This window comes from Alosa pseudoharengus, unplaced genomic scaffold, assembly GCF_046254945.1.
Source record: "Alosa pseudoharengus isolate Yale_2024_CS ecotype anadromous, Long Island Sound unplaced genomic scaffold, YU_APseudo_1.1 YU_APseudo_1.1_scf_15, whole genome shotgun sequence".
In the NCBI taxonomy this organism is placed as follows: Eukaryota; Metazoa; Chordata; class Actinopteri; order Clupeiformes; family Clupeidae; genus Alosa; species Alosa pseudoharengus.
Window position 1 is genome coordinate 34,864,464 of NW_027468620.1, and position 13,803 is coordinate 34,878,266.

General features: G+C 44.0%; 1 protein-coding gene across 1 annotated transcript in view; it reads left to right on the plus strand.

Moving 5' to 3' along the window:
• Positions 1-432: 432 nt before the first annotated feature.
• Positions 433-13,803, plus strand: part of slc25a28 (solute carrier family 25 member 28) — a 19,978-nt gene continuing 6,607 nt past the window's right edge. The window contains exons 1-2 of the mRNA XM_076286300.1: positions 433-967; positions 9,540-9,768. Of these exons, the coding sequence (XP_076142415.1) occupies positions 629-967; positions 9,540-9,768 (568 nt within the window). The 5' untranslated portion in view covers positions 433-628. The remainder of the gene's footprint in view (positions 968-9,539; positions 9,769-13,803) is intronic.

A 13,803-nucleotide genomic window follows, 5' to 3' on the forward strand; every position in this document is an offset into this window, starting at 1 on the left:
CTGAATGAATCCTGAATGACCACGCCTAACCTAATTCCTGGAAGTAGGAACACTGGTGGGCCATGAGGAGTGCTGCTGCTGCTGCTGGAAATGAGTGGAGACCTTGAACCAATCAGCATAGGTAGCCTAGCATGAGGTTAGACATGAAGTGAGCATCAGTTTCGAAGTTACGAAATACCACACCCACCTCCCCCGCTATTTACGCCTGGTTCCCCTTCTTGGTTAGGAGGAAGGATGAAATGTTAGTGACTGATTGCTGCTGGGAACATAGACAGTAAAAGAAAGGCTGGGAAGGAAAAAAATATCGGCCGGAAGCGATGTTTGATTGACATGTGCGATAACCTATCCACGGAGTTACAACTGCAACGTATGAAGACTCAGCCTCCACTTTTGAGCCAATGGGCTTAAGGGAGCCGGAGTGGGGGCGGTGTCTCGTGTCCCACTGCGGCCTTCCGTCTCGAGCACGGAGCGTGGAAGTCGTTCCCTCCCGGTTACTGGAGGCGGGAGAGGAGAGGAATTAAATCGTAAACAACCGGTGTTGTAATGACACCGCTAAATCAGACCTAAAACAAACTAATTCGGCCCGCCATTTCGCTATCTGCCAGAAAGACTGTTAATCTGGTGCCTAATGGAAGCAGATGGGTTCGTGAGAAGACGGCGGATGACAGCAGAGCCAGGAGGCGGGGAACCCGGTGTAGCGGGAGCTTCAGCCGAGGCGGAGATCCGATGGCTCGGCAGCAGGTTCCTGGGGGTTTCCGAGGGCTTTGTTGGAAGTTTGTCACCGCGGATAGGAGGCGAAAGTGAGATACAGACTGTGCAGATCCATGGATCCACTGACAGCGTGGACTCTTCGGAACCGGACTATGAGGGGTTGCCCCAGAGCGCGTCCACCAGCACCCACATGTTAGCGGGGTCTGTGGCAGGAATTATGGAACACTGCTTGATGTTTCCCATAGACTGTGTGAAGGTAACTTTGCGTAAAGATGTGGAGTGTTGTGTGTGTGTGTGTGTGTGTGTGTGTAAAGTGATTTCCTCGTCTTCTCATGTTTGCCGTACAGGGTCAGTGAACTGACATCAGTTATGAACTACCGTTAGCTTGCGCAGTCGGACGGCTAGTTTGATATGTCGCTTGGCAAGGTCGAAGTCACTCCTGGCTAATGCTAGCTGCTAAGCTAACTCCAGATAATTGCTAGCTGCAGTGTTATTTAATGTCGACTGTCGCGTTTGATAACCAGCGAGACACAAGGTTATTGCGTACTGTCAGGCCTACATACTGTTAGATAATTTAGGCGAGGAGTTCTTACCCATCCCTGCTACCTTGAATGATATCACCTCATAACATACTGAACTTTAACCTTAGTCAGGAAAGTAAGGTTAGCCAACACTAGTTGGCCAGGGCAATGGTAATGGTGCAAGCAAGTTTGGTAAACTTGGGAAGTTGGCTTTCTAGCAGTGAGATACTTGTGAATGATGAGAATATGACAGCTAGACCATGTGTTGATGAGTGAACATACAAGGATGTCGTAGACCGTTATTTGACCTTAGTTCATACTAATTCGTTATTTATATACTCTTAGCTGGATGGCTAACCAACTAATCCAGTCGGACTCTTCTAGCTGGTCAACCCCCGACGGAAGGAGGCCACACTAGGTCATGTTCGTGGGCATCGGATGTTATTGGGGTACTTCCGCCAGCCATTCAGGTTCGGCATCCCGTTGAGGAACCTCGCAACCTCTCTGCTTTGGGGGGCCCCGGCAGCCTTTTGCGGCGGAACTACCCGTTTCATGGGCGGATTTTAGTCACGTGCCCAAACCTCCGAGCGCGAGGAATCATATAACCCAGTGACGTCTATAACCTATCGAATGAAAATGTGGATTCGGCTCATCTTAGGTCTCGTTTTCTTAGAAATGAATGCATGTCAAATGCAGAGGTTTGTGGAAATGACTAACGTTAACGTCAAATCCAGCGCTTTCCAGCAGTCTCTTAGTGCATTATGTATGCGGTCGCTAGTTTGCAGTTCATCCACTGTTCGCCTGTTCTGGATGGCCAAATCGTACCATATTAGCCACCATGCAAGATTGCATAAATGAACACGTGTTGGTCTTTTTTCTGCTGGGAAGAGTCGGTCACATGATGAACAACGCTCGTGTTGACATCCAGCGGGAGGCCGCGCAGGCGCAGAAGGCCGTGTGACATTACATTACATACATCCGCGGGTAGCTGTTGACTTGTCCGTCTCCGGGAGCGCGTCGCTGCAGCTGTGCTGCCTGTTCGCGCAGCGGGAGCGCGTCTCTCCTGCTCGGGGTACGGATCCTGCAGCAGCTCTCTCTTGGCTAATAAGCAGTTAGAACTATTTACTGAAAACACAACAGAGGATTACTACCAAACCCATCTAGTGTAGGCCCACATCAAGCATGGCACGTGTGTGTCTGTGTGTGTGTGTGTGTGTGTGTATGTAGTGTCTTGTCTCGGAGTGTTTTCATGCTTAACCCTCTGGTTGTTCAAGGATTTTCAGTAGACAGGCTGACAAGTGCACATGTGTCAGGGGTACGTCTGTGTTTGTGTCTGTCTGAGGGCGTGCCAGTGTTTTGAGAGTAGAGTAGAGACAGGTGTGTGTGTGTGTGTGTGTGTGTGTGTGTGTGTGTGTGGAGGGTCCGTCAGCTGTACCAGGCAGGGAGAAGAGCAGGTTCCCTTTGACAGACTCCCCATTCATGTCACACACACACGTCCTTTGGAGAAAGTGTGTGTGTGTGTGTGCGCGCGCGCTCTCCCACTATCTGACCGCTCTAGCCTGATGCTGAGGCTTCAGAGAAGACTTTCACACACAAGTCACACACTACCCCTGTCATTGGCGGTCCTAGCTCTGATGACGCCTTGGGCGACCCCCCCCACCCCCTAAACACACGCACACACACACACACACACATTTGTTGTCGTCACACTTTATTGAGCACAGAACATTTTATCTAATCAATAATGTGAACTTGCAATTGTTTTGTTGCAAACACAATATCAGGTAAGACTGCATGATTTGAGGAGAATATCTAATTGCGATGTTTCTGACATGTGTGCTTCATGCACACTGTGTGCCCTCACCAATCAGAAGTGGCACAGCCAAGGAGGAGGACATGAATATAGAATTCATTAATGTGGCAAGAGTAATCGTCCACGATTATTTTGCAGCTTTTTTTTTGTTGGTTCATATTGGTTCATTCACTTTGGTGTGCAGATTTGGCTAAACCAATTCACTTTGGTGTGTGCAGATTATTTTTTGTATTACTGAAATGCGCTTTATTTTGGAAGAAGCAATTGGTGGTGTGATCTACGTTATCCAGCTAATTACAATAGCGAGAAATTGCAATATGTACCAAGGCAATTACACAATCACAGTTAACAATCTCCCTACCCCGCCACCCCCCTCCACACACACACACACACACACACACACACACACACACACCTTCTCAGCAGCAAGCAGACGCACCTGCTCAAAATAGGGTTGCCCACTCCTCACACAGTGACAGAATAGGATTGACTGGACGTGCAAGTGAGGGATAGAAGACTGGTTGGTGCAAATAAAAGCTGCTGGATTAACAGTTTTACACAAACACACAGAACCGTCTGTAAGGAGTGACTCCCCTCAACAGTGCCCTGGCACAACACACACATGCCATTCACAGGGTTCATCTGTGTGTGTGTGTGTGCGCGCGCATATGTATATGTCTGTGTACTATACTGCACTGGCCATGTCCCATGCGTGCCCGTGCTTGTGTGTGTGTGTGTGTGTGTGTGTGTGTGCGCGCGCATGTGCCATGCATATGTCTGTGTACTAGGGCTGGGATAAACGATTATTTTTTAAACGATTAATCTAGCGATTATTTTTTCGATGCATCGATTAATCTTAACGATTAATTTTTTCAGTTCGATTTCGATTCGATTATCGATTATCTCCCCATTAATTCACTAATAGCAATGTATACATGTTTATTTACACTACTACTATTTACAATTCATAGCGTAGTTAGTTCAAATAACGGTTCGAACTTCTCCTTGGGACAAGCACTTTTGAATTTTAGAAAACACTTTTCCATTTACATCGGGATTTTAGTAAGATACTGCTTGATTGCATAACTTAACTTAGTAGGCTACATTGAAGAGACTATCTATGTTGTGATAAGATCTTAGCAGAGTTAACTTCAATGCAGCAGTTTTGAACAAATTTGCGCAGCATGGTCACGATGCTAAGCGGATTTAATAGCAATTTAGCCAGACGTCTTCTATGCAATGCTTCTATGTGGCAACAACAATCCTTCAACAATCGTGAATATTTTGTTAAATGCACATGCAGAGGAGTGGCAGCGGGCTACGAGAGAGAGCGGGGCGGGGCTACGAGAGAGAGCGGGGCGGGGCTACGAGAGAGAACGGGGCGGGGCAAGGAAAGGCTGCGTGCGTAAAAAGCGCAGCTCAATGGCAATGCAAGGATTTGATCTTATATTTAATTTAAATATTTAATTTAGAATATTTATGTGTGGCGGCTGATTTGTATTGTGTGGCGCCCCGCCACAGATTAGTCAATGTATGGGAAACACTGGATAAGACCTTAGCAGAGTTTACTTTAATTCAGCAGTTTTAATGCTGCAAATTTGCTCAACATGGTCACGATGCTAAGCGGATGCTAAGCTGATTTAATAGCAATTTAGCCCACTGTGTTCTATGCAGTGCTTCTATGTGGCAACAACAATCCTTTAACAACAACCGTGAATATTTTGTTAAATGCACATGCAGAGGAGGAGCAGCGGGCTCGTTACGAGAGAGAGCGGGCGGGGCGAGGAAAGGCTGTGTGAGTAAAAAGTGCCGCTCAATGAAATTATTTTATCTTATCTTTAATTTAAATAGTAGGCCTACAACATAGAACATCAATGTGTGGTGGCCGGTTTTGATTTCGTGGTGCCCAGCCACAGATTAGTCAACGTATGGAAAACACTGAAGATGTAAAATTACAAATATTTAGCAGCACACTTGACGAATCGACGCTCATATTTTATTCATATTTTTTGCGTCGACGTCATCGATTACGTCGGCGCGTTGTCCCAGCCCTACTGTGTACTATACTGCACTGGCCATGTCCCGTGTGTGTGTGTGTGTGTGTGTGTGTGTGTGTGTGTGTGTGTGTGTGTGTGTGTGTGTGTGTGTGTGTGTGTGTACGTGTGTGTGTGTGTACGTGTGTGTGTGTGCGCGTGTGTGCACGCACGTGTGTATGCATATGTCTGTACTATACTGCTCTGGCCATGTCCCATGCGTGCGCGTGCTTGTGTGTGTGTGTGTGTGTGCGCACGCACGTGTGTATGCATATGTCTGTACTATACTGCTCTGGCCATGTCCCATGCGTGCGCGTGCTTGTGTGTGTGTGTGTGTGTGTGCGCACGCACGTGTGTATGCATATGTCTGTGTACTATACTGCACTGGCCATGTCCCGTGCGTGTGTGTGTGTGTGTGTGTGTGTGTGCGCACGCACGTGTGTATGCATATGTCTGTGTACTATACTGCTCTGGCCATGTCCCGCGTGCGTGCGTGCGTGCGTGTGTGTGTGTGTGTGTGTGCGTGTGTGTGTGTGTGCGTGTGTGTGTTAGGGCTGTCACTTTACTTTCGAAAATCGATTGCACAATCGATTGGACCACAATGATTGGAACACAAGTTTCGAAAACTAAAATAGGGAATCAATTTTAACCAAATATGTACACTATTAATTTTAAACGAATTAAACAAATAAAAAGGATAGATGTAACAAAATTCACAAACAAGAATATAAGAATATAAAATAATTCCGAAGTGCAGTAAGCATTGCGAAAGCTAAAAAGATAATTCCCACCAAAAACAGCTGTTTCAATCAGCTGCTGTGCTGCTCGTGTTTTGCCAAAAAATTGAGGACAACGCGATCAACCTGTGCGACATGAGAGAGACGAGTGATAGGCCCTAATAACTTGAGGAGTTCGATGTGGAAGCACTTCGGATTTTTGGTATATCAAACTATGGAGAAGAACAAAGCGGTACACTGCAAAAACTGCTTATCTAACAAAACCTAACCAAGTGTTATTAATCTTGGAGCAGTTGTCAGGGGCCTCAAGGCTGTGCTGTGCCTCTTGGTCCCATCCCTCTAGCACCTAGCGTTACCGTGCCAGAAGAGGTAAACCTTGTACGTTTCAAACCGTTTATCTCCTTCCGGGAATAATCCATTGACTCCAAACTGAGCCTGGCTTGTTTGTGATGTCCTGTTGTTCAACATAATCTGATTTCATACTTATCGGACCAACATAAGTGAGGTTTTTGGCTAAAAATGTAAAAATGGCTAAATGTTAAATCGCCAAAAAAGTAGTTTTTGCCAGCACAATGCTTTGCGTTAATCTTATATCAAGATAAAAAAAAACTAGTTGGTATTGTTTTCAGTATAAAGAGACTTACCTAGCGCTTTCTTGTGAAAACATTTGACTTAATTTAAAAAAAGATTGACTTATTTTAAGACATCTCATCCTGAAAACAAGCAAATTTGTCTGCCAGTGCGTTAAGCAAATTTGTCCTAAAAACAAGCAAATTTGTCTGCCAGTGCGTTGAGCAAATTTGTCTTGATAAGACTCCTTAAAATAAGTGAAAGTCTTCTTAAATTAAGTCAAAATGTTCTTTTGAGAGGGCGCTAGGTAAGTCTTTTCATACTAAAAACAATACCAAATAGATTTTTTAATCTTAATATAAGATTAATAACACTTGGTTAGAATTAATTTTTTGCAGTGTAGGCTATGCAAACTGTGCAATGGAGTTCTACGTAGGCGAAATTTGTTTGACATTTCTAATTGTAAACACAGACACAGCTACGTTGAAGCCTGCGGTAATGTTTGTCACTGATGTAATGGCAGTCCACTCGGCTTATTGTTTTTCGAGAATGTTGCACTCCTGTTTGTCATTGTGCACAAAACTTCACGCCAATAAATCATCAGAAATATTGCTGGCTTGTGCGTCTACAAGCGCCCTCTTTACGTTCGTCCTAATGCCTGTTAGTTGTTTGTGGATTGGCCTATATTTGGCTTTGAAAATGGAAACATCTTTAGACATGAAAAATCGTTGAATCAATTGATTCAATGAACACTTATGTCTCAAAAATCAACAGGATTTTTTCACAAAAGTGACAGCCCTAGTGTGTGTGTGTGTGTGTGTGTGTGTGTGCACGCACCTGTGCACGTGTGTATGCATATGTCTGTGTACTATACTGCTCTGGCCATGTCCCATGTGTGTGTGTGTGTGTGTGTGTGTGTGTGTGTGTGTGTGTGTGTGTGTGTGTGTGTGTGTGTGTGTGTGTGTGTGTGAGTGTGTGAGTGTGTGAGTGTGTGAGTGCGTGCGTGCGTGCGTGCGTGCGTGCGCACCTGTGCACGTGTGTATGCATATGTCTGTGTACTATACAGCTCTGGCCATGTCCCGTGCTGAAGGTAAACACAGGAATGGCCCATAAAAACTTACACACCGCGGCATAAGTGCCTCAGCAGGCATAATCCCCTCAACAGTGCCCTGGCACAACACACACATGCCATACAGGGTTTGTGTGTGTGTGTGTGTGTGATGCCATTCACAGGGTTCATCAGAGAGAGGGAGTGTGTGTGTGTGTGTGTGTGCGCGCACGTACGTGCATGAATATGTGTTTATTAGAGGTGGGCAATATATATCATCTGCGATAATATCGTTTGTTGCTTTAACGAAATTTGACATTATCGAGTATTTAAATTACTTATGGGGAAAAACACTCGAAATCTCGCACTGAAGACTCATGCATTCCCAGGAGGGGAGAAGCCCCTGGCTGAAGCAGAGCAAGTGTCACGTGATCACTAGTGGGTCACAACGTTGTCCCACGCAGCCTAATGTTTATTTTGTGCAGCGAGAGTAGCCTACTTGGGATTTTATGCGGCTACTTCTGTTCAAGTAGCATTGATGAGACAGTCACGTTTTTTCCTACACAGTATTATATGGAGAGAAAACATTAGCCTTTGAGTATTTTAATAGTCAGTTGTAAACAAAGAACTATTCTCATGCAACTCTTTTGTAAATGGACTGAAGTTCGCTCTAAATATCTACGTTTACCGATTATGCTAACCGTTAGCATCTCTATTGGATTTGTCATATACATTAGCCATAAGCTAACACATTAGTTTCTATTCTGTAACTTGGAATGCTAGCCTACATGATTGCTCTTAAACAAAACATCAAAGGAAATAACTGAGATGTACTCTGTTGGTCTGCTCTTAGTTTTACAGTGAATCCTAAGTAAAGGTTTGAAAGGAACTTCAGCTTCAGACTTCCTCTTGGGAAACTGTTCATAGAAGGCCTATTCATCTTCTCTAATGTAGCTGGCTAGACCATGTCATTGCCACACACACAAGTGGGGGCAGAATTGGAAATGTGTGAGTGATAATGCATTTGTTGATTTGGTTAAAAAGTCACAGGTTAGGTTATTGGTTATTGTAATAATACTATTCATAAATAATGAGCTGTAAAGTAACTCAGACTTTTTTAAAGGATAAAACAATTTTTTAAAGGATATCGACTAATTATCGTTATCGTCAAAATCACAAAAAATATCGAGATTTTTTGTCCATATTGCCCACCCCTAGTGTTTATGAGAAGAACAGCACTTCTGATTCGTGATCATGCCTAGTGCATGACAAGAAAAGCACTTCTGATTGGTGATCATGTCTAGTGCGTGAGAACAGCCCTCCTGTTAGTCGAGCTTCACTGTCTGTCACACAAGGAGGATGACTTGAATATAAAAATCATAGATGTGACCAGATTAATCACTGGGACAGAGTTGTGAGCTGCGCGGTTAATTGCAGCCTTTGTGATTAGCTAATGTCATTCGTTCAAATTGTGTTTTCGATACAAAATTAATTGCAGCTCTAGTATATGGGGCCTCGTATCACTGGACTAAGGAACCCATATCTCTGGACTAAGGAACCCGTATCTCTGAGCTAAGGAACCGACATCTCTGTGTCAAGGGCTCCGCATCTCTGGTCTAAGGGCCCCGTATCTTCGGGTGACTCACTAAGGAACCCGCATCTCTGCACTAAGGAACCTGTGTATCTAGGCCAACCCATGCATCTGGGTTAAGGACCTTGTATCTCTGGGCTAAGGAACCTGTGTATCTAGGCCAACCCATGCATCTGGGTTAAGGACCTTGTATCTCTGGGCTAAGGAACCTGTGTATCTAGGCCAACCCATGCATCTGGGTTAAGGACCTTGTATCTCTGGGCTAAGGAACCCGTATCTCTGGGCTAAGGAACCCGCATCTCTGGGCTAAGGAACCCGCATCTCTAGACAAATTTCCATGTGTGCAACAACTGTTCATTGTCCTGAACTTCCAGTGAGCTTTCTTAGAAGTAACAAAAAGTGTGTGTGTGTGTGTTCTGGTAAAGGGAAAAGAAGCTTAGCAAGTTGGATTATAACCCTGTGCTGTATCTGACTGTACTTACCCTGCCCTGTGTGTGTGTGTGTGTGTTCCTCAGACGCGCATGCAGAGTCTGCAGCCTGAGCCGGCAGCACGCTATCGGAACGTTCTGGAGGCGCTGGGGCGGATTGTGCGGACGGAGGGGGTGTGGCGGCCGATGCGAGGCCTCAACGCCACGGCGATAGGGGCGGGGCCTGCGCATGCCCTCTACTTTGCCTGCTACGAGAAACTCAAGAAAAGTCTGAGTGATGTCATCCACCCTGGAGCCAACAGCCACCTCGCCAATGGTAAACACACACACAGACACACAGACAGACACTCTCACACGCTCAACACACAAAATGTCCGTTAAATCCCAGAATACCGGCCCTACAGAAAATCTTTCAGACATTTGTTTTAAAAAGCCATATAATTGCCTATAGATTTAAACAGCAATAAAACACAAATGATATACTTTAAAATTGTCAGCACTAATTAACTCTGTAACTCTGCGCTCTGTAACTCTGCGCCAAACATTGCAAAGCCTACATCAATAAAATAAAATGCTACACCAATGCAATAGCGGAGTATCGCATGAGTCGGGAGAATACTGTCTTATAATGTCTTATCATGCAGGTCAGTGCATCACATGGTCAGTCCATACCAGACTTTTGTAATCACTTCACATTAGGCCTGCACGATTCGGGGAAAAATAGGAATCACAATCACAAATTGATATCACGATTCTCTGCCACTTTTTTTTTTTTTCTCACAAAGTGTAACGTTTATTGCACACACAAACCATGACAAAACAAAGTGTAACGTTTATTGCACACACAAACCATGACAAAACAAAGTGTAACGTTTATTGCACACACAAACCATGACAAAACAAAGTGTAACGTTTATTGCACACACAAACCATGACAAAACAAATTGGCAGTACCAGACAGAATTTTTTGGCACCAATTTTTTTGGCACCATTGTGTATCACCACAAGCCTGTAAACATAGAGAAGAAAATACCGTCCATTTAAGAACAGAAGGCTACCAAAAAATAGTGATATATAACACATTGAACTAAATATGGCCCTAATACAGGCTCTATCTGAACTCCTTGAACATGTCTTTACATAACTAAAACATGTCAATCAACATGCTGCAGCTACAGCTTCAGTCTCTAGAGAAATTGACTTTGTCAATTGCCAATTTAAGTAGCATACAGTATCAAAAACAGAATGATTTCTTAGCACACTCTTGAACTGCTTGCCTTTTAGAGAATTAACATTCAACTGGCCATTCAGTTCGGTTTGAGAGTGGTTGGCTGATTCTTGTCACTAGTACCCAATGTTTTTTGCAGTAGGCTACAGATTATTTCTTAAAAAATATTTCCCCATTACTGGCTCATTTATCAAACGGGTGCTTTCTCTTTCCTCCGCAAAATAAGCTACAGATAGCTCGGTAGAGACGTGAATAAATTAGCGTTTGCGATTGACAACGTTGTGATAAGTAGGCTATACTAACTTTACAAAGTTAACTTGAATGCATCAATTTTGAACAAAGTTGTGTAGGCTACACCGCGCTAGTTGTAGTCTGTATGAACGGTCCTTGAACAAGCGGTGCGGGCTGAAGCCAACCTGTTTGAGGGAGAGCGGTGCAGGGAGAGAATGCGTGCTCTACCCTACGCACATCTCTACAATGAAATAATGTATCTAGGCTAATCTGTATTTTAATAAGCAATCACTGCCTGCTGCTATGGAAACAATAAGGCAATATATTATAAATATTGTGAGTAACGCAAGAATGGATGTTAGTTATTCAGTATTTTAGATGTTTTTAGTAAGGTCCCACCTTTGAAGGTTTTAGAATATCTTACTAGCATAGATTTTAAAAAACATATTTAAGTTTCTATAACACGCAATGCTCTGGCCATTAAATAGCCTTAGTTGCAGAAATGGCCTTAAATTAAACAAACAAACAAACATTCAGTATTTTAATGTGTTACTTTACTATGTTACTCAATAAAATAACTAAATTATAGTAAAGCGTTACTTTGTAATTCGTTACCCCCCAACACTGCTAGTGCCATGGGTTTTCATCCACATCCATTTTGTTTATTTGCTGTCACACTAGATCGACGTTGCTGCAGCCTTGAAGGCTGTCCGAACGAACGCACTCGAGTGAAACACATGACTAAAAAGCGCATTGTCATTGGCTGAGGGTGATGCTCTGCCGCTTTGTGAGACGGTGGGCCAGGGGCGCCTTGATATGTTTTCAGTGGCCCTGGATCTCCCATCTAAATATAATAGGGTCATTCCACATCAATTCAACCAGGGCCCACGCACTTAGGTCTCAAAAAATTATGAAAATATTACCAGGTGTACCTATGTTGCCCAAGAGACACACTGTAAAATTACTTTTATGTAAGATCAATACTTACCAAGATACAGAATCATCCAAAACAAACGTGACTATTTTGCTACATACTATTCCTATTTTTGTACCAGCATGCAAAATTTGAGCCTCCTACATGGTTTAGTTCTTGCGCTATGGGCTTGTGAACTTTGACAAAAAAAAGAGGCCGAACAAAATCGACATCCCCCTCCCCCTGTAAAACTGTCTGTATCTTGGTTTTTGGTTGGAAATTGATCTTACATAAAAGTAATTTTACAGTGTGTCTCCTGGATAACATAGGTACACCTGGTATTTTTTTCAGAATTTTGTGTGTGGGCCCTGGTTGAATTGACGTGGAATGACCCCATATTGATTTCAATGGTGCATTTTAGCTAGCAGCTGGCTGAGTTTGTGTAATTTCCTAAAGTGGAAAGATTTTGTTCAGGTCTTAGTAGATATCCTTTGGTTGAAAATAAATCTTTTCTATTCTTTCCTCTTAATTCCATGTGTTGCGACTCTCGCTGGTAACTTTGTTAACTCACACACATATACCATCAGGAACCATCACCATGCTGAGACACACACACACACGTATACCCGTATACCATAAGGAACCGTCACCATGCTGAGACAGACACACAAACACACACGTATACCATCAGGAACCGTCACCATACTGACACACACACACACACACGTATACCATCAGGAACCATCACCATGCTGAGACACACACACACGTATACCATCAGAAACATCACCATGCTGAGACACACACACGTATACCATCAGAAACATCACCATGCTGAGACACACACGTATACCATCAGAAACCATCACCATGCTGGGATGTGTATAGGTAGTGCAAGGCCTCCACTTTCCTGTAGTGTTAATGCAAGGCCTCCCTTTCCTGTTGTGTTAATGCAAGGCCTCCACTTCCTGTTGTGTTAATGCAAGGCCTCCACTTTCTGTAGTGTTAAAGGCCTTCAGTTCCTGTAGTGTTAAAGGCCTTCAGTTCCTGTAGTGTTAATGCAAGGCCTCAACTTCCTGTAGTGTTAATAAAGGTCTGAGGTGCTTCAGAAAGGTCAGCTGTGATGAGTCTTAGGGGCCGTGCACACGACGCCCGTTTTTGTGAAACCGGTGAGGTTTTGTTAACGGTTATTTCATGCGACTGCTTAACCAGAGCACTTATTAGACATTCTCTGGCTTAACAAACTGTTTCAACAATGTTTTCTTCTACGCCGATTCACGCGAAATTATCGTGAAGCTTCTGCACAGCGGCGCCATCGACTGGTCTGGCATATGCACTACAGCACATTTAGCCGGTTACACCTCTGTGTGTACACGCAACGTTTTTTCTTGCCGGAGTCGTTAAAGGTGTGAAAGCGGTAAGAGACAATCCACCCGGCGGTGTCGTGTAGAGCCCGACCGATCTATCGGCGGGCCGATATTATCGGCCGATATTAGGCATTTTCCAAACTATCGGTATCGGCATTTATAATGGCCGATAAATGAATATTTTAAAAATAAAATAAAAACGGACGAAACACCCTTCAACCATGTCATGAGTGTTGGCGTTGTATAGTTTGTCCACCAGAGGGCACTCTACACCGTCCCTGCTGGCAACACTCGTGTATAACGCGCCAGCGGCGCCACACATCCTGCAACCTGCTGATCCAGCCAGAGTCGGGCAGAGAGAACCAGTTATCCGCGAGTGAGATCATCAGTGAAGTGTGTTCATGGTGATTTGGTCACGAGACATACATTGCTTGAAATAACAATTAAAAGAACATCCCCATCAGTTCTCTTAACTCAAATAAGCATGACAAAATTCGTGATTTTGCTGCTGTTAAATAAGCCGAGAGTGAAGCGGAATTAGCTAGTAATTACGTTACGTTGTTACAGTGTAGTTGACTGTCTGTCCTTTCAACTTTTGACAATGTGACTGAA